The sequence below is a fragment of the Dendropsophus ebraccatus genome, chromosome 13 (assembly GCF_027789765.1).
Source record: "Dendropsophus ebraccatus isolate aDenEbr1 chromosome 13, aDenEbr1.pat, whole genome shotgun sequence".
Classification (NCBI taxonomy): domain Eukaryota; kingdom Metazoa; phylum Chordata; class Amphibia; order Anura; family Hylidae; genus Dendropsophus; species Dendropsophus ebraccatus.
The window spans coordinates 16,164,190-16,185,584 of NC_091466.1; the positions used below are offsets into that span (position 1 = coordinate 16,164,190).

At 41.8% G+C, this 21,395-nt stretch overlaps 1 protein-coding gene across 2 annotated transcripts in view; it reads left to right on the forward strand.

Annotated features, from left to right (window-relative positions):
* Window positions 1-21,154, forward strand: part of PLCB2 (phospholipase C beta 2) — an 82,846-nt gene extending 61,692 nt beyond the window's left edge. For both annotated transcript variants that reach the window (XM_069951135.1, XM_069951134.1), the window contains exons 17-32: window positions 179-263; window positions 495-619; window positions 741-895; window positions 1,982-2,146; window positions 4,018-4,117; window positions 4,318-4,422; window positions 4,897-4,988; window positions 5,396-5,474; window positions 6,556-6,591; window positions 8,521-8,719; window positions 9,337-9,502; window positions 10,380-10,456; window positions 12,348-12,443; window positions 13,416-13,473; window positions 17,028-17,114; window positions 18,403-21,154. In XM_069951135.1, coding sequence (XP_069807236.1) covers window positions 179-263; window positions 495-619; window positions 741-895; window positions 1,982-2,146; window positions 4,018-4,117; window positions 4,318-4,422; window positions 4,897-4,988; window positions 5,396-5,474; window positions 6,556-6,591; window positions 8,521-8,719; window positions 9,337-9,502; window positions 10,380-10,456; window positions 12,348-12,443; window positions 13,416-13,473; window positions 17,028-17,114; window positions 18,403-18,810 — 2,033 coding nt within the window. In that variant the 3' untranslated portion in view covers window positions 18,811-21,154. The remainder of the gene's footprint in view (window positions 1-178; window positions 264-494; window positions 620-740; window positions 896-1,981; window positions 2,147-4,017; window positions 4,118-4,317; window positions 4,423-4,896; window positions 4,989-5,395; window positions 5,475-6,555; window positions 6,592-8,520; window positions 8,720-9,336; window positions 9,503-10,379; window positions 10,457-12,347; window positions 12,444-13,415; window positions 13,474-17,027; window positions 17,115-18,402) is intronic.
* Window positions 21,155-21,395: the final 241 nt, after the last annotated feature.

The window sequence follows — 21,395 nt, forward strand, 5'->3', positions numbered from 1 at the left end:
CAGGGACTTCTTTTTTTATGACAAGTGTCCCTGCTCCTGTATATACTTTCACTTCTGAATCAAAACCTCAAACAGCCTCATTTTTGATGATATCTCCCATCTCTAGTTGGGAGACAGTGGTGTTATCTGAGTTTTTTTATTTGATTTGTTATGGAGTTTTTTTCATTTGTATCTGCAGTAAAGAATCAAAGTTACGTCATTTCCTCCTTTGTGGAAACTAAAGCCTACGATCTGCTGACCAAGTTCCCAGTGCAGTTTGTTGAGTATCCTTTACTTGGTATACAATCATTTCCATGGGATCCAGGTGATAAAGTTTAATGGCGTTATAGTGGTGTTTACTAAGATATGGCTGTCCAGTTGTTGCATTACTACAATTCCTAGCCTCCCCTGGGCATGCTGGGAGTTGTAGTTGTGCAACAGCTGCATGGCCCCAGGCTGTGGGACGTTGGCAGGTAGTGTATTACTAGTATTTATTTCCTATACAATCTACTCAGATACAATAAGAGACAAATGAGTCGGATTTATCCAAAGGGAACCAGGGTGGACTCTTCTAACTATATGCCGCAAATGTTCTGGAACGCAGGATGTCAGATGGTGGCGCTCAACTTCCAAACTATGGGTAAGTGTTACTTTTTGATGTTTCTTCCATGTTTTATTATAATTAGTAGTTACTGTTATCACTAGTATGATGAGTGATACGTACATGCACTGTATATCTATATACCATATATTGTTCCTAGACTTGGCAATGCAGCAGAACATGGCTCTCTTTGATTTCAATGGCCGCAGCGGGTACCTACTAAAACATGAATTCATGAGGCGCGCAGATAAGCAGTTTGACCCCTTTACAGTGGACCGAATCGATGTGGTTGTGGCCAACACACTTTCCATTACAGTAAGTTACAAATATCTCACATTTCAGCCATACAAGAATATCGGTGCTTCTCCTTTAATCCATTCTCATAGACAAGGCTGTAGACATTTTGTGCCAGTTTGATGGATTAATGCAATACTACAGTATTACATTGATCCATATGAGCAATGAAACAGTTGCTTATAGAAGTTCAAGGCAAGAAAGGTATACATCAAAAAAAGCGGATGTCACATGATCACACTCCCCTCCTTCCCCCTTCCTGCACAGTTATCTTGCACAGAGCAAGCCTAGAAAACTCTACCATGCAAGTCCTCTCCAGGTGGCTATTGTTTCCTATGTCCGTGTTGATGCTGTAGAGCATATCTGTATATGCAGTTAACATAGCAAAGCTCAAACAATATGGCAGTACAAAAAAAAAATTACTTATTAAGAATTTGTTTTAGTATCTGGCTCTAATTAGTAAAATAAACTCTAGGCGACTCATTCCCTTAAGGGTTTAAAGGAAAAGTCTGGTTTCAGACATTTAAAAAAAAAAAAAAATCCGGGTTAAGGGGGCAGAACATAACAACATGCCCTTACCTCCCTGCTCCACTTTCCCCTGTTCCGGTTCCCGGTCCCTTCCTGGTCTGAGCGAGGTCGGGATGTGTCAGCCCTGCTCAGCCAGTCAGCGGCTGAGGTGAAACCCTGCTATGGCTGCTAACTGGCTGAGCAGGGCTGACTTGTCACGACCCGGTCCACTCTCAGACCAGGAATAGGCCGGGGGACTGGGAACAGGAGCGGTGGAAAGCGGATCCCTGCGCTGGAGCTGAGGATGTTGGTGCATGGTGTTATGTTCATCCACCTCTTACTTGGCTCTTTTGAAAAAGAAATACCTGAAGCTGGACTTCTCCTTTAAAGGAACCCTGCAACCCCCCCCCCCCCCCCCCCCCCCCCCCCCGCGCGCATCAGAGATGAGTCTGACGCTCATAGAGAATGATAGCTCCAGGGGGGGGGTCGACCGGGCTCTGCCCCGGCATGGAGGGTGACAGGTTCCCTTTAATATAGAATAAGAATGAAAGTATGTCAGCTGCCATGATGCAACTACATGTTGTGATGTTCTCTCCCCAGATACTCTCAGGTCAGTTCCTCAGTGACAAGAGTGTGAAAACCTATGTGGAAGTTGAGCTCTTTGGGCTCCCCGGAGATCCTAAACGCAAGTACAAAACCAAATTAACCTCTACTGCAAACTCCATCAATCCAGTGTGGAAAGAGGATCCCTATGTGTTTGAAAAGGTAATGTCAGCATATTCTATAGTACAACTTTCTTACATAACATGTAGCATTCATATTTGCATAGGAAAAAGGAAAGTTGCCTGGCCATAGAGTTCATGTAGTTTAGTGCTATTCCTGGGGTTAATTAAAGGGGTTATCCAGCGCTACAAAAACATGGCCACTTTTCACCATCTCTTGTCTCCAGTTCAGGTGCGGTTTGCAATTAAGCTCCATTTACTTCAATGGAACTGAGTTTCAAAACCCCACCCAAACTGGAGACAACAGTAGGGGGAAAGTGGCCATGTTTTTGTAGCGCTGGATAACCCCTTTAAAGGGAAACTATCAGCAGGTTTGTACATACGAAGCTGCTGATATGTCACTGTACCCGCAGAGCTGCACATTCCAGTGCTGTTCTTCTTAGTTCTCTCCCTGGTGACGTTTTCCTGTAGTTTTCCCTGAAGATAATATGCAAATCACCCAGTGAAAAGGTGGCTATCTGCAGCCCTTCAGTGCACTGTCCTGCCTGACGCCTCCTGCTTATGCATAGGAGATATTCATATATGCAGAAGTAGCCATGTCTATGTATAATAGGAGGGAATGTACTGTAGGAGGTGGCAGGCGGGTGGGATAGTGCACTGAAGGACTGACGATCAATGGGGGGTGAGGCGACTCCTTTGATGTTCAGGTCTGTAAAAATTTCACTGCTATTTACACACTACATGTATTTATAACAAAGCCAATATGACTTATGGTGTGATTTGTTAAAGGGGTTGGCCACTTTATAGTAAAATAGTTCAATGTACAGTAACTGTACTCACTGTATATACTGACAGCAGCTCCCTGTGTACTCGTTGTATATACTGACAGCAGCTCCCTGTGTGCCTCATAGAGCTACAATCAGACTCCCCTCCTCCAGGCTGTGCTGTCCTGCTCTGTGGTGATTCTGTCCATAAGATGGCCGACATGGAGGAACATGTGACCATGCCCCGCCCCCTGTGTCCTCCATAGGCATATACAGGCTCATTGGTGGACACTGGAAGGCGGGGCAGGGTCACATGCTTCTCCATGTCGGCCATCTTATGGACAGCCTCACCACAGAGCAGGACAGCACAGCCTAAAGGAGGGGAATCTGATTTTAGCTCTATGAGGTACACAGGGAGCTGCTGTCAGTATATACAGAGAGTACACAGGGAGCTGCTGTCAGTATATGTAGTGAGTACACAGGGAGCTGCTGTCAGTACATACAGTGAGTACACAGGGAGGTGCTGTCAGTATATACAGTGAGTACGGAGAGCTGCTGTCAGTATATACAGTGAGTACACAGGGAGGTGCTGTCAGTATATACAGTGAGTACGGAGAGCTGCTGTCAGTATATACAGTGAGTACACAGGGAGCTGCTGTCAGTATATACAGAGAGTACACAGGGAGCTGCTGTCAGTATATATAGTGAGTACACAGGGAGGTGCTGTCAGTATATACAGTGAGTACACAGGGAGCTGCTGTCAGTATATACAGTGAGTACACAGGGAGCTGCTGTCAGTATATACAGAGAGTACACAGGGAGCTGCTGTCAGTATATATAGTGAGTACACAGGGAGCTGCTGTCAGTATATACAGTGAGTACACAGGGAGGTGCTGTCAGTATATACAGTGAGTACACAGGGAGCTGCTGTCAGTATATACAGTGAGTACACAGGGAGCTGCTGTCAGTATATACAGAGAGTACACAGGGAGCTGCTGTCAGTATATACAGTGAGTACACGGGGAGCTGCTGTCAGTATATACAGTGAGTACACAGGGAGCTGCTAGTATAGTTACTAATACTGTATGCTAAACTATTTTACTATAAAGTGGCCAACCCCTTTAAATATCTTTGGATTATATCCTACCAGATCCTAATGCCAGAGATGGCTTCTCTAAGAGTCGCAGCATTTGAAGAAGGAGGGAAATTTATTGGCCATCGGATCATCCCAATCAATGTGATCAGATCAGGTACCAGTCACGTTTTATTTTCTTGTTAAAAAAACAAAACATGAAAAACATTTGGCATTAAACTAGAGGCATATAGAGTTACTGTATAGAGCGTCCTGCATGTCTATAGGTGCCCCATTACAATAAGGTCTGACCTGGGTACATGGGCTCCACCATTGCAGTACGTTTATATGATACAAGATGTCACTTTGTGTTTCCAGGCTTCCATCATATGTGCCTTCGGAGTGAGAGTAACATGCCACTCACAATGCCATCGCTGTTTGTCTATGTGGAAGTGAAAGACTATGTGCCGGATACATGGGCAGGTATATTCTAAATGTCATCATTGATGTTGTTCACAAAAAGTTTTTTCCTTTTAAATCAACTGGTGCCAGATATTTGTAATTTACTTCTATTAAAAAATCGCCAGTCTTCCAGACCTTATCAGCTGCTGCATGTCCTGCATAAGTGGTGTATTCTCTCCAGTCTGACAGAGTGCTCTCTGCTGCCACCTCTGTCCATTGCAGGAACTGTCTAGACGCAGTAGCAAATCCCCATAGAAAACCTCTCCTGCTCTTCAAACTGGAAAAAATACACTACTAACTGCAGGACATACAGCAGCTGATAAGTACTGGAAGACGAGATTTTTAAATAGAAGTGAATTACAAATCTCTAGCACTTTCTGGCCCCAGCTGATTTGAAAGAAAAAAAAATTTGATGAACAACCCCTTTAAGTTCTCTTCACTTCTTTTCACTCACTTACGGGTTGTAAATGGACTTTATTATCTATTGTTTTGCAGAACTTACTCACGCTCTCTCAAATCCCATCAAAGCTTTCAAAGAAAAGGAGAAACCATCGATAAAGATGAATAACAAAGCATCGTCGGATGAGGTAGTGAGCAAAACCTAAGAAGTCTGAGAGTCTATTGTTTCTTACCCTATAAACAATGTATGACTACTATGAATTGAGATATTTGCCTGGAAATAAATGGGGGCTACTTGCTGGCACAGAGTTGTATGTTAGGTTCTCCTGACAACCAATCATTGGGCTAATGCTGGTCATACACATTAGATAGGTGTCACACAAATGCTCCATCAGCCAACATCTCTCCTAATCCCTATACACATACATGCATGTACTCTCAATGGGGAGAAAGTAATCGCCATATTCCTCTGGTTTGGCTGATCTCCCCATTAGAATATTCCCCAGACCAGAATGCTGGAACCAGAAGAAAAAAAAAGTCACTGGAGTTCCCCTTTAAGTATATTAACTGATAGCTCTCTTGTTTTATTTACTAGAGATCGGTGAAACTTCAATCCAATGGAAGCTGCGGCTCTATTAAACTCTCAAACGCATTGATGCAGAATTGTACAGCAAGTAAAAAATCACTCTTCCTACTTATTTTATTAAACAGTACCTTTCATGAATTCATTGCTTAGAGAGTCGCTGTCATTTAAAATAACTTTTGACATGTCATCAGGCATATCAAAAGTTATTGATCAAAGTGGATCTCGGCAGTAAGTTGGGGAGAGAGCGCGGCGGCAACGCCATCCACTCCCGGCCATATCACCGTAATAGTTAAAGTGTCACTGTCATTTTTTTTATTTATTTTTTTTTGCAGAAATCAATAATCCAGGCGATTTTAAAAAACTTTGTAATTGGGTTTATTAGGCAAATATGCCATTATCTGCATTCAAAAAGACTTTCCCCAGGTCCCCCCCCCCCTCTCTCATTCACTGCTCATTATCAGGAAATCACGACTCTTTTACATCAGTCGAGCCCTGTGTAACCTATGGAGAGGGGAGGACTGAAATTAGTCGGCAGCAAAGAGCAGAAAGCAAAGGATTACACAGCGGGACCTGGTGAAAGCCAGTATTAAGAGGTCAGAGAGGTCAGTGCTGACTTCAGAGGAGATAGCGTGGTGATGTAGCTGTAAATTAACTCTTTGTTGTTCTGTTTTGGTTCCTCATCTCCCTCAACCCCTCCCCTCTCCATAAGAGAGACAGGGGGGAGAGCTTCAAACTGCTTTTTCATGATAAAAATGCATTTTTCAGCTAATAAACCCAATTACAAAGTTTCTTAAAATCGACTGTACTGCAAAAAAAAAATTAAACGACAGTGACACTTAAATTCCGACAATGTGACCCTGCTGCAATCAATAAGTTTTGATATGTCTGATGACATGTCAAAGGTTATTTGTAATGACAGTGACTCTTCAAAGTCTGAACTTTCTAAAACAGCAGTAAGGACCAATTTACATCACATTGATATGCCACTTATTCCAACTCATGCTGGGACATCTCCATGGGTTTCTATGCCTGTCATAGGTTTTCCATTAAGAAATTCATTTGGCTCAAACGTCTGCTTTCTTGTACTAGTTATGGTGCTCACCATGTGGACCTGCACATTTTATCAATACAATGTTGTTAACATATTCCATTTACTGTGTGTTTTTTAGGTTCCAGTAAAAAAATGGACGCTACAAATGAAGGAGGTAAGCGTATAGCAAAACAAGACCGGGTCGTAATTATTCATTTTAGAATCTTTGGTTTGAAAGACTGAGAATAAATAGGATCACACACAGTCACTCATAGATACAATGAAAGTGAATAGATATACTAGTTTACTTTAACGGACAAAGTAAAGATAGAAAGAGGTAAACAGTAACAAAGCTACTAGATACCCTTAAGGCCATATTAGACAACCTGACTCATGCCGTAAGCAAGCGTGGGTCTGTACATTTTCTATAACAATATATATCTCAAAGAATCCTTAAAGAGTCACTGTAATTAAAAATAAGTTTTGATGTGTCATCAGGCTTGTCAAAGGTTATTGATCAAAGAGGGTGTCCCTGCTAAGACCCACTGGGATCAGGAGATGTAGCTGGCGAGAGTGCCACCTACTTCCTGGCCGATTGATAATCCTTTAATTACATTACACTTATTCTTATATATGGGACAACCAGGAAGGATATGGGGAGGACACGGACTTACCCCACCCAGCGGACCCTGCCTACTTCTCTCAAGACAGCCCTAGGCAGCTGCAGGCAACTAGGTGATGATTCCTTACCTGAGTCTGAGGTGTAAACAACAGAACAAAGATGAGATAGACAAAACACCAAGGGATGGTTGCAGGGGACGGGATCAAACCGGACAATTCAGTGCAGAATCAGACTCCAAAAGAATGGTCAGAGATTCAAGAGCCGAGATCAGAGTAACCAGGTAAAGAGACACAGAGATATCCAACACAGGGAGCACTTCACACGCTGAGGTTAGAATATTATATAACATAGAGTATAGGACAAACAGACAATTTATAGGAGTTCAGGGACCCGGTGAAGAATTTGATGGGACCAGGCACACAGAACACAGACTGACAAAACAAAGGGAATAGGCAATAACCAGCAAAACAAAGGTTATCTGTTAAATGACCGGAGGGAACTCAGCAGGAAAGAGATGAGTGTGGTAGAGAATCAATTACCAAAGCAGAAGGAAAGACAGTGTTTAGACTGGTGTAACCAAAACATAGAATTAAATTACTAACTTATGGCTAAGAGCGCAGTCTCATATACCACATATACCACATATACCACGAGCCGAGGACCGCACAAAGGTCAGAACAGGCACGGGCATGACAATTATATTGTTGGAATTAACCAATCAGAAGATACAGTGGGGGAATGGATGGCACTGCTGCAACACTCTCTCGCTGGCTTTATCTTCTGATCACAATAGGTCTCAACAGTGAGACCCGCTTGATCAATAACTTTTAAGCAGCCTGATGACATGTCAAAAGTTATTTTTAATGGCAGTGACTTTTTAAATCCAGCAGATTTCAATTTATCCACAAAGTAAGTTTAAAAAAACAACAACCTACAAACGGAGAGCAGTACAAGCAGTGTCTGTATTTATAGTAGGCTATACCCACTCTCTTAGCTGAATGCTTTGCCCATTATGTCTCTGCTGAGTCTTTCTGCCCCTCAGTTTAGCAATATTATTACTAGGACCATGCTGGACAAAACTTCCGCTATGCCACTATAATCTGTCAGAAGGCAGAAGGTACCCGTCACCATGAAAATGCTACCTAAGCTATCAGCATTATGTTATAGAGCAGAAGGAGCTGAGCAGAATAATATATATTGTTATGGGAAACCATTCAGTGTGATTTGTAATTTAGTCCAGTCCATCGAGTGACTCCGCCCACTGGACTCCTTAACACAGAATAATCAGGGATTTACATCAACATGTTACACATTATACACAATCTTTTTCCACAATGATATATATCAATCTGCTAAGCTGTTTCTGCTCTAACATGATGGTGATAGATTAGATAACATTGACTTGGTGGCAAGTTCCCTTTAAGAGATTTCCCACCTATACTGTCCTTTTCTGTTTTGTTTTTCACTGCGTTTGTATCATAGACCCAGAAACCACAAATCAGGATGAGTTACAAAAACACAAAGGTTTTATGAAACTTCAAAAGAAGCAGGAGAAGGAGCTGAAGGAAATGGAGCGCAAAGGAACGAAACGTAGGGAAGAGATTCTTCAAAGATACTCCAGCGCCTTCAGTGACCTGTACACACAGCTCAACAAGAAGAAGAACAGCAAGAAAGCCAGCAAGTACGTATGAGAACACAGGCCAGGGTCGTCCCAAATCCCTATATGTAGTTTTGTTTTACCTAACATATCGCATCTGAAGTATAAAAGTTCCCATGAAACCAATCAAACCACCTTATGAAGGTATTGAGTTAATATTAAAGGGGTACTCTGGCAAAAATCTTTTTCTTTCAAAGCAAGTTATATAGATTTATAATTTATTTCTATAAAAAAAAATCTCAAGTCTTCCCGTACTTATGAGCTGCTGTTTGTCCTGCAGGAAGTGGTGTATTCTGTTCAGTCTGACAGTGCTCTCTGCTGCCACCTCTGTCCATGTCAGGAACTGTCCAGAGCAGGAGAGGATTTGCTGCTGCTCTGGACACTTCCTATCTCAGACAGAGATGGCAGCAGAGAGCAATGTGATAGACTGGAGATAATACACCACTTCATGCAGGACATAAAGCAGCTGATAAGTATGGGAAGACTGGAGGTTTTTACTTAGAAGTAAATTATAAATCTTTATAACTTTCTGAAACCAGTTGATTTGAAAGAAAAAAAATTTGTTGGAGTACCCCTTTAAGATCCAAAAAAGGAGTTGGGTTATTCTGAATAAACTGAATGTAATAATGGTTGTGTTCCAGAAGCCTGGAGGATGAGTATGGCTCAGTGTGGGGTGCTGGTGAAATCCCAGGTAAACCAGATAGTAAGGTCGTTGAATTGAAAGAGAAGCTAGAACAAGAGCTGTTGCGCCTTGGAGAGGAGACGTATGAGAGTGTCTGGAAGAAGAAGGAGCAACATTGCACAGAAGTATGTATGCGCTGATACTACATCTGTACATAAAAATATAGATATAGATATATATATATATATAATGCATTTTGAGGCTATGTTCACACAGTGTAATACAATGGCCATTGGTTTGAGTGTCAAACAGCAGCCGCTGTATTACGTGTTCCTCTGGTCGATATTGCATTATCAGCCGTAAGAACAATAATTTTCACTCATAGAATCTGCTGGCTGTATGGCTGAGAATGAAAAGCAATTAACCACTGACTTTCATTTACACTATGGCCGGCGGGATGGCAACAGTGTGAATTTTCAACAGTTGTTCACAAACTGCGGAGGTAGAAAACGTAGTGTTGTGAATACAGCCTGAGGATTTGTTCTCACAACGTATATTTTCATAAAACCATTTTCCAAAAATTATTATACGATAGATAAAAATAGACTACGAAAATATACATGCCTTTGCTGCCTATGGGATCCCTGACGGAGCACATATACACATAGTATACGCCGGGATCCCTTGTGGCGCCGCAATTAACTGACATGTCAGTTTTCTGCGTCCGCTATTCACATTTCACATAAAAGGTATATATTCAGAGACTTTGCTATGACGTTTGAAATGTTGCTCTGTGGCCTCCTATTCCCCTTGATCTCCATCTCTGAGATGTTTCTGCACCTTGAATGGACAGGGTTTGGAAAGAAACCGTCCTGTCTATTTACCGCCTCACAGCCGACAATGCATCTCAGAGCAATAAACAAAGAATACACAGCTAGCCTCTTGAGGATTTTAAGGCCGCAACATAACAAAATGTTAGTTTAAGTTCATTTTTATCCTTTCCACTCTAAGAAATGCATACTGTATATACTCTAACTAGTGATATCCTCCTATTGTTTACAGCAAATTGCCAAGCTGCTGGAGCTGGCCCAAGAAAAGCAGGCTACAGAACTGAAAATCCTGAAGGAATCGACAGACAGGTATGATTCCATATAGAAAATACTGTAAAGGAAAAATCTTCATGTTCAGAAAGTAACTGAGTTACTGAGTTAAACTCAATGGAAAAGCAGTTGGTAATTTCCCATTTATTTTATGGCAATAGAATTAAGTGCAAGGTCTTTTTTAGGTCATTGAAGGGGTATTCCACTCAAACATAACTTTTCATATGTTGCTGCCCATGGTGAGACTAACAATCCATTCCATACTTGTTATTATCTATTCAGTCTCCTTCCCCCTTTCTCAGCTGCTGCTTTCTGCTGAAGACACAAAAATCTGTGTAAACTTTTCTCTCCGTCTCCCCCTTCTCCCCCCTCCCTTCTGAGACGGCTGATGTATACAAGTCCCTATCTAAAACTTTGTAGCAACAGTTTTATGCAGAGAGGATTAATCACGGTGAGTTTATCAGGAACTTGACCTCAGATTAACCCCCCCAGCATTACAAAGAAGCTACAAAGTTGCAGATAAAGCCAGCCAGGGACTTGTTTACATCAGCCATCTCAGAAGAAATGAAGGAAGGGGAGGAGGGGGAGACAGAGAGAAAAGCTCACAAACAGATTTTTGTGTCTTCAGCAGAAAGCAGCAGCTCAGAACTGGGGGAAGGAGACTGAATAGATAATAACAAGTATGGAAGGAATTGTTAGTCTCACTATGGGCACCAACATATCAAAAGTTATGTTTAAGCGGAATACCCCTTTACCTTTAACAACTTAAAACACCTTTAAAAAAAAAAAAAGAAAGTTTATTTTGTATGGTTTGATCCCATTTTCAATAAGGACAGATAGATTTTTCTGCTGACAATCTACTATGTTTCTATCTATAGTTGTAGATATGCAATAATTCAATCATCTAATCAGTACATCACATAACAATATTAATATATTTCAGCATACTATTATCTTGCAGATCATAGCAGACCTGCAGGCTTTCACTAGGCCCTCCCCTTGAATGTCATGATCCAGCTACTGTTTTCCATGATCAGAAAACTAAGAAGGCTAATGGGCATAGTCACTTCCCAAAGGTCTATACCTATGCGCATTCTCGACCAGCTTTGTGCCATGTGACGAAGACAGTATAAGGCTATGGGACCATCTTTCTTCCTTTTTTACTTATTTCTTTAACTTTTTCAAAATATAAAATTCCATACAAACACATGAATTTTACCCTACCACCCCCACCCCCTTTCCCGTTACGGGACCATCTTGGTTGCATGCACAAAGTGGGAAGAGAAACATTCAGCCACACACTTCTCTCCCTGCTTTAGCAATCACGCAGAGGCTGAACACCCACACCCAGATCGATGTCTACAACATGTCCGAAGTTTTTCAATGTGACAAGGACACTACGTTTTTGTACCTTGATCGAATGATCCTTCCTGCCCGTATAGTGTAGTAACCATATGGTGGCTATTGGAATACCATGTTCTCACAACACTGAGATCTCCTGGTGCACAGGTTCTTAAGGTCTATCCTTAGAAAATCTGGTTAGAAGCCTTCTGTTTGGAGACCAAGCATTGTAAATGTTGTGTCTGCCAACGTTTATGGTCTCCTACACATTGTCTATCTCTAATGGCTCTTTAAGAATCATAATTTTTACAAATTTCCACCTAAAAAAATCTGGAGAATTATCAGGTACAGAGAAATGAATATTGGTTGTCAGAAATGTTTCGGTTTTAGATAGAAAGCAGGTCCCCAAACACAGATCTATCCTATCTGGATAAAAAAAAAAGTCTGCACGGTATTTATATGTGAACTCATAAACCCAGGATTGGGAAGAGCTGCCTTATGTCACAGGGGAAAAACCAAGGCGGATTACGTAAAACGAGAGCCAGGAGAGTGTGAGGTCCAAGTGTGTGACTGATGTGTCTTTCCACAGTGACACTAAACAGATGAAGAAGAAGCTGGAGATGAAGAGGGTGGAAAGACTGGAGGCCATGAGTAAGAATACAATGGATAAAGCTGCCCAGGAGAGGTGGGATTCTGCTAGACAGTTCACTGAGAGAAGTCAGTAGAGATAGGGAACGGAGTACAGAAGCTATAGGTGTAATAATATTATATTGCGGTATTGGATAGTGTGAATTTTCCAGTAAGATGTACAGTACCTACATTTGACTTAGCGGGGTACAATAAAATTGCCTGCCATTAACTTATATTTACAAAGTTATAAAACCTTGTAAATGTATTGTAGTTGCCCTTAAAGGGGTACTCCGGAGCCCTTTTTTTTGTTGCTAATACATCGTTTTATTAGTTATATTACTTTGTTATATCACTTTATAAATGTATAGTTGTTTTTTTATCTACCATTCAACTCCAGTTGAGTGGCAGCAGTAAGGGGCAACACGATCGCTGTGTGCAGTCTCTCTGGGCTCTACAAACCGGAAAGGACATAGTATTCCTAAGGGCCCTATTCCACCGGACGATTATCGTTCGCATAATCGTTAACGATCTCAAACGACCCTATTGCGAAAGACCTGAAAACGTTCACTCATTTCCATGGAACGATAATCGTTACTTATGAACGCATTTGCGATCGTTTTTTCTTCGCTATTGCGTTCGTATCTACTGCGAACGACTGAACGACGTCTTATTCAATGCAAATGATTTTCGAACGTTTTGCGAACGAGCAACGATAAAAATAGGTCCAGGTCTTATAAAGCGATCAACAATTTCTTGTTCGGTCGTTAATCGTTAACTGCATTTCAACCGAACGATTATCGTTTAGATTCGAACAATTTAACGATAATCTGAACGATAATCGTCCGGTGGAATAGGGCCCTAACTGTGTGCCCGGATTCCGGGAGTTCTGTGGATGAGAATTTTGGGCCAAGAAGCATGGGGTGATATGATAAGACATAAATACGATGCCCTGAGCATCTACATTCTTTTTATAATATGTTTATAGCCCATTTAACATCCAAAATTAAGAGACTTACAATTTTTTCAGGTTAAAAAAGGAGATAAACAACTCACACATCCAAGAAGTGGTGCAGGTCCTTCAACTGGTTGGTATTGTCATCAACTCTATTAGTATGCTGTATGTTCTCAACCTAATATTATTACTATTTACTTTGTACTATATCATTGCAGTTTATCTGCTTTTAATACAAGGACACATCGGTCCATGGAGGAATGGCCATACTCCCCATTTCTCTCCACCACCACCACTCCCTCAGTGCAGGATCGGCTGGTCATGAGTCTGTAGTAAAGTCTACCTCTAAGACCATAGATTGTACCTTGGCACCTAAAGCAGCAACTCAGACATTTATCTTTTTTGGCCCTTAATCTATAACTTGAGCTCCACCTTAAAGGGGTACTCTGGGCAAAATATATATTTTTTTATATTTTATTACATATAGAAAGTTAATACTTTATGTGCATTTCCCATAAATAGTGTATATTAGTGATTTGTCTAACTTTCCATATGTAATAAAATATTAAAAACATTTTGCCGGGAGTACCCCTTTAAAGGGAAACTATCAGCAGGTTAGACTAATTTAACCTGCTGATAGCCCCCTAATGTATACGGGGCACGGGGAGGAAGGTATGTATCTTACCTTCCTCCTCGGCGCCGTTCACGCAGCCGGAAGCACTGTTAGCGGCACGGCCCCTATCGCGTGTGATCAGCACAGTGGGGCGGGCAGTGCACCTAATGGTGCTCCAAAGTATTCTTACCAGTCGCTGTGCCCAGTAGCAACGCTCCTAGGTCCTGTTGACCGCCGTCATGTACCTGGGTGATTGATTGCCCGTTCAGCCAATAAGTGACTGGGGCGGGACACTGGCTGAGTGGGCAATTGCTCATCCGGGCTGTGACGTTGCAACTGGAAGAGCCAGGTACATTCCAGATGAGAATGACAATTGGTGACCATCATCGGGACCCCCCTGCCTTCCTCCATTTTTTTCAGTTTCACAGGATTTCTCCTTTAACTAGTCATTTTGCTTGGCTCATATCCGTAAAGGAAACCTTTCACAGAGAGTGAAAATGCATCCAGTCTGCAGACACCATGTTACAGAGCAGGGGGAGCTGAGCAGACGGATATGTAGTTTTGTGGGAAAAGTTGTCATTTATCCATGTAAATCTCCTTGGGTGGTCCTCCTCATGATGGACAGCTATCTGTGTATAAGTGTTCATACATAGAGAGAGAGCTGTCAGTCATTGAGTAGGACCGACCACCCACATGACTACTTAGCCCAGGATGAGCAGAGATTACATGCATAAATGACAACTCTTCCCACAAAACTACATATACATCTGCATCGGCTCTTCCCGCTCTATGACATGATGTCTGCAGACTGGATGCATTTTCAGTGTGACAGGTGCCCTTTAAGCTGACCCTATCAGTTAGGTGTCAGGCAAGCTGGCTGATTTCAGCAGGGCCAGCCAACTACCTAATGTATATGGTGACCTCTCAATTCTCCTGAACAAGGGACCCGGAATGTTAAATTTTAAATGCCTGATCGCTTTGTTCTTGGAGAGATAAACCACTGCCAGATGAGTTTGATATTAGCTTTCTCTCCGTACTCACAACACATGCATGTTCAGCTGAGCCAAATGTGCACATTTATGGGAACATCAGGAGTATGTGTATAGGTCGGATATTGTCTAGTCCTTGCTTTTTTTTTTTTTTTATAGTATAAGACTTTGTTCACGTCTGCCTTTTGTGCTATCTTCTATATTCCAAGGCTGTAGTCAACTTTCCATCTTTTTACTGTTTTATATGTGATCTTTTTCAGTTATTACCTCTTCAACCAATCTAAGATCATCCTGCCATATGATTGGAACCCGTATTACTTTACCTAGAATTACATTTCCTAAAATTGAACGTGTAGAAAATAATAGCAGACAGAACAAATACGGTCTTTGTTCTGATATCGGCTGCTCATTACAGATGGTTGACTGTTAAACTATAGCTTTCAGCCTGACACGGAAGGCTAACAATTACCAAAGTATACTGAGAAGAATAGATCCAATAGAGTGAGGAGTTGCCATTTCTGCAGCACTGTGGTTGCCCACCTTTCTGTGCTATCGTTTCATAATACTATTATCAGTACCTTCATTATTAGTATTTAAAGGGGTATTCTGCTGGAATATGCCACCATTTTTGGATCAGTGTGGCCATACTGTAGTGACAGAGTATAGGGGGAAAACGTGGTGGCCACCGCACTAGGTTCTAGCAGTTGTATCACCAAAAATCAGAACGTTATAGTATCACATATATGGCATCACTTTATGGATTACATTAATTCATTTAAAGGAACAGTCCAAGGAAAACATCAAGAGACTCCTTGTTTGAGAGCAGTGTGTGATAGTAACATATCCCCTCATTTCCGTAATCTATATGTTATCAGTAAATATGCTGTGGTTACTTTTATGTTAAAGGGGTTGTCAGGGATAGATTTTTGGTGTGTTATATTAGGCTGGGGGCATATTAAACACAAAAAGTGATACTCCCCTGCCCCAATATCCTGCAGCTGCCATCTGATGGTTCTTGGTCCCCACTTATTACTGTTGATTCTTGGTTCCTGTGACATCATGCCATCAGGGACTGTCCTTTTAGCTGCAGGGGTCTCCTGCATCAGTCAGCGATTGGCTGATCAGGCAGTTCTCGTCACATATACCAGGAAGCAGCAGTAACGAGTAGGGACCAAAAGCCATCTGCACACAGCTGCAGAGTATCAGGGTAGGTGAGTATCTGTTGTTTTGATGCTTAAAGGGGTTATCCAGCGCTACAAAAACATGGCCACATTTCCCTCTACTGTTGTCTCCAGTTTGGGTGGGGTTTTGAAACTCAGTTCCATTGAAGTAAATGGAGCTTAATTGCAAATTGCACCTGAACTGGAGACAACAGTAGGGGGAAAAGTGGGCATGTTTTTGTAGCACTGGATAACCCCTTTAAGGACCAGTTCACACTGAGCAAGATCGTCAGAATTCTGCCGCGGAATCCCGCCGTGCTCAGTGTGCTGCTGTAACTGAATGAGAGGGCGCACGCTCGTCTGCTCCCTTTCCTAACATGTTACCTCTGTGAATGGAGAGCGGCGGCAGCGGACGAGCGCGCGCCCTCTCCATTCACTTACAGCAGCACACTGAGCACGGCGGAAATGCGACGATCTTGCTCAGGGTGAACTGGCCCTAAAGGGGAACTATCATGTTAGACGAATCTAATCTTCTGATAGCTCCCTATTGCACAGGAGACGCAGAGAGGGCGGTATGTCGCTTACCTTCCTCCTCGGCGCAGTTAGCAGTTTTCTCCACGGTCTAGCAAGACCGATAGGAGAACTGGGGCTCCTGTTAGGGAACTGCCCACACCTATAGTGCTGATCCGCCGCCAGCCAGCCTGCCCCCAGCCACCGCTTTAAACTTACAGCCTAATGTGATTGTTGTGATTAATAAATGTGCACATTTAAATTAAAAAAAAAACTACAGATCGACATGGTTGTCACTACTCCATGCTGCCCTTAGAAATAGGGCATAAAAAAGTAAAATGTTTCCAACCTGCTGCTATGATAGCCTTAAAACTTATCCCAGTATATTTTCATAAATCCATCATAAATTTTGTAGGTATCTGATAAATGGAGCAACCAGCAGCAGAAACTAGAGGAAAAACAGAATGAAGGACTGCAAAAAATCAAAGAGAAAGGAGAACAGGTAAGTGCTCATCATGGGATGTACTAAGATCTCTAGCCAGGCCTTAGATATTCATACAGCATATATTTCCTCTTTGCTCTGTAAGTTACACAGGAAATAGTAGATGTTACAGCCCCCAGAATATCAGAAGCTTGGGAACAAAGTGTCTTCTAACATCTATCTAACAGTGTCAGCAATTTGGAGTGTGAATTGCATCTGACAGATTCCGACAGTGTCCTTTTGTTGTCCATCAGGCTAGAATACATTAGTATACCACCAGAAAGTAATGAAATAAGGGAATAGTAAGAACAAGAGGATATTAATAATTATGATGGTAGCAGCAGCAGGACACAAGAGCTTTAGCCATGCTGCCGTGGCACGTCCGTAATTTATACTTACCTTTCCCACAGTCAGTTCCTGGGCCACCCGCTCTCTGCCGCTGTCAGTGTTTTCATAACATTCAATGATGTCCTGTTCCCATATGCTGGTCAGCACAGACTATATTTCTGGTGGGAGAGGCACGTCATGGGTAGGGATGATTGAACACCGGAAAATCTTAGGTTGGTTCTATCGAACTTGAACCTTGTCAAAGCTTCCGCATTTGATTCCCCATGCCTTACCGTTACGTGGGAAAGGAGGAGACAGCCTGAGTACCGCCTGGAAAACAGGGATACAGCCTATTACCTAGGCTGAATCCCGGAATTCCAGGCGGTACCCAGGCTGTCTCCTCCTTCCCCACGTAAAGTAAGGCATGGGGAATCAAATGCAAAAGGTTTGATAAGGTTCGAGTTTGATAGAACCTAACTTTTTCCGGTGTTCGATCATCTCTAGTCATAGAATGTTTTCAAAACTCTGACAAAGCGGGCGGCATGGGAGTGGTAAAGGTAAGTATACATTACTGACATGTCCCCTGCAGCCTCGGTAGCATGGCCAAGTATGAGCAACCCCCTTTAAGGCCATATTACACGAACAATTATCTGCCAAATTAAGTTGACATAACCCTGTATAGTAGGGCCAGTGATAATCCAACGAACAATCAAGCACTTACTCGTCAGCTGATTGCTCGGTTCTAACCTGGCAAAAAATAGTCTGCCATCGGCTGCACATTTCCCTGTACGTGCGGTAATGTGTGGACTATGGCTGATTAATGCTAGGGTCACATGAACAAGGTAGCGATTGGTTGTGCTATGTTGGACACATGGTTTTCAAGCTATGTAACTCAGGCTCTGACCTAGGAGATGGGCAGATGTTTACAGCACGGCTCAGGCTATGTATTTGTCAGTGAACTATCATTTTGCTTTTTCTACAGGCTCAAAAAGATCTTCAGCAGGAATATCAGGAAAAGCTGAGGAGCTTGGAGGTGGAAACACCAGATCTGGTTCACGATTGCATGGCACCGTGGTTTCCCTCAGAAGCCAAATCTTTGAAAAAAGAGCCACAAAACTGTGTAAACAGGTGGGAATTTCTATTTGCAAAACCTGACAAAACAGAGTCTTCTATTGAGACAAAAACTCAAGAGGAATCGGAAACCCAGAAAGAGCCATCCGCCCAAGAGGAAGAAGCTGGATCCTTGGACAGCAGCAGCCCAACGAAGGACCCACTATCCAGAGCTGCTTCAGCGGAGGAGACTTCTACAAATAATGTATCGCCAAGTGACACTCCAACATCTTCAGATGTAGTAGAAAAGACTCCTTTAGAAGAAGTATCCACCCAATAACCTGACCACAGCCAGAATTGGCGAAATGCACCGTCATTTACGATATGCTTGTGGGCAGAATTGTTTTAAATAGGTTGAACTGGAATTTAAATTATTATGTTTGTGATAATCGGGTGTCTTATGTACGGGCAATGGGAATAGTAATATATAATTGTAGATGTTTGTGATGAAACGCAATGTATATATATTCAAACGAGGAAATATTTTATGGAAGTAATAGACTAATTTGTCAGGAGAGCTGGAAGTAATGTGTTCCAGTAACAGCACCATGCGTGTCCTTAGTGTCAGGTATTGCAGCTCCATTCAAGTGATTAAAAGGGTGTTCTGGATTTAAAAAAAAAAAATCTATTTCCATATACTGTGTTACCAAATTCTAAGGGAGTCCACTTTTCAGAATCCTCATCTCTTAGAGTGGAGAGTAACTACAACCAGTGTATTTTATGTTGGAGGACCGGTCCTTTCTTGCTTTACGTAGCCACTAATATGAATGGACACTGTGTAATTCTCTCTTTCCCCTGTGGTGGTGCTGTAAGGAAATGTAATACTGAAGGTGGACGCTCCCTTTCTGTAGCTGTTGGCAAGATATTAATTCAGCCTACAACTGTTCCTCCTGATCTCTACATACAGTTGCTATTGCTGAACGAGCACGTGTTCTCAATGGAGATAGAAAGGGTAAGCTTATCTCTCTAAGAACAATAGGATAAGACAGTTTAAATCCAACATGTCCAATCCTTCTTTTCTCAGACATCATCTTTCAGGGCAGTCAAGAGCCTCGAATACACTTCTGCTAGCTGGCTGTCCTACTGAAGTTGGCGGATTCAGGCAATTTTTGTTTTAAAGGGAATGTGTCATCAAATGGCTTAATGTTTAAGGGTGCGTTCACACATACACAATCTGCAGCAGATTTGATGGCGCAGATTTTTATCTGCAGCAGATTCGATGGCCCAGAGTTACTTTGCAGTGAATCTGCAACTTTAAATCTGCGCCATTAAATCTGCTAAGGGTGCTAACACACATGACCGATGCGCAGCAGATCTGCTGCAGATTTGATGCTGTGTTCAGTTATCTACATCATATCTGCTGCGTATCCGCAGCAAAAAATTCACTGCGATACAGTGTGGGTGAAGCTACCCTAAATAACATTTTTATCCTAAACATATTTTAAAGAATTTTTGCTAATTTTCCATTTTACCACCTATTTTAAAGAACAACTCCAGCCAAAACGTATTTTTAATATGTTATAACTTATGGAAAGTTAGACAAATTCCAAATGTACTTATCGGAAAAGCACATCCACTGCTATTTCCCTTAGTTTAGTAGATCAGGAAGGCTTATTCTCTAAAAAAAAACATGACGTCACGAATCAGTTGTTATTCCAATGGAGTGTCCAGCAGGGGGCGCAGTATATATAGAAGTACTGGAAGATTTAAGATTTTTGACTAAAAGTAATTTACAAATCTACAGTATATAATTTTCTGGTACCAGCAAATTTTGAAAAAAAAAAGAGAATTTTGTTTGTGTTCTCCTTTAAGTACCAAGTTTTGCTACACAATGTTAGGGAAACATTGTGATCAGTGTAATATTAAGGCACCTTTTTAATACGTAAGGATTGTCCAGAGCAGAAAACCCTTTTATAACTGAGCTGCAATACCAGATATAGATTTGCATATAAATGTGTCTATCAGTCCCTGTGAAGAAAAAAAAAACACCACAAGACTTTGTTACTGATATAAGAAAAAAAAATGCTGTTCCTGTACATACTACAACTAGTCTACAGTTTGCATCATTGGGCTGTGGCGGTAACCAAAACTAGAGTTTTTATATAAGATGTAAAGGTAACTGTTCATAAATGTTCTGGGATTCTGAGTCTAATAAAACAACTACTGAGATAATCGAGCAGGTTTACAGTCATCCTATTCTACTGCTTTTAAAGGTTTCATTTTTTTTTTACAAATAGCTTCTTAGATGTGTTCTAAGAGTCAGAGACGAGGTATCCTTCTCAGATGTGTTACCCTAACGTCAGAGACGAGGTATCCTGAAGAAGGAGCACTATGAGAAGCAACTATTTCCTCCACAGGGGTCTATATATAAAGCCTCGTACTCATACTACCACATCCTGAGCGTATAGGGGATTTTGGGATCCTGTGGCATACAACCTCTACAGTAAGGGGGCTTCTGCCTATAGGATATTGGCTCCATCCTGGAACAATTCAATGTTAGAGATCTAGAAAAACAATTTACAGGTTATTGAAAAAAAAAAAATCTGCATTAGGTACCATAAGCCACAAGATGGCATCAACTCACCTAAGCAAGGCAGAATATATGCAGAGGGATTTTATAGACCGAGGAGGGCTGTATATAGACAAGATAAATCCAGAAGTGTAGAGAATATATGTTATTGGGAATGCTGATGACTACAGTCACAAGTGGGCCAATGGCTGCCGACCATGACAGAGAAGGGGGGCTTCTCTGTCATGGTCGGCAGCCATTGGCCAGTGCCTAAGCCTAGATCCTGTACTAGCTGAAGGAGGTTTTACATGTCACAGAGCCTTCACAAGGCATTGTGGCCGGGCCATATTAATGAT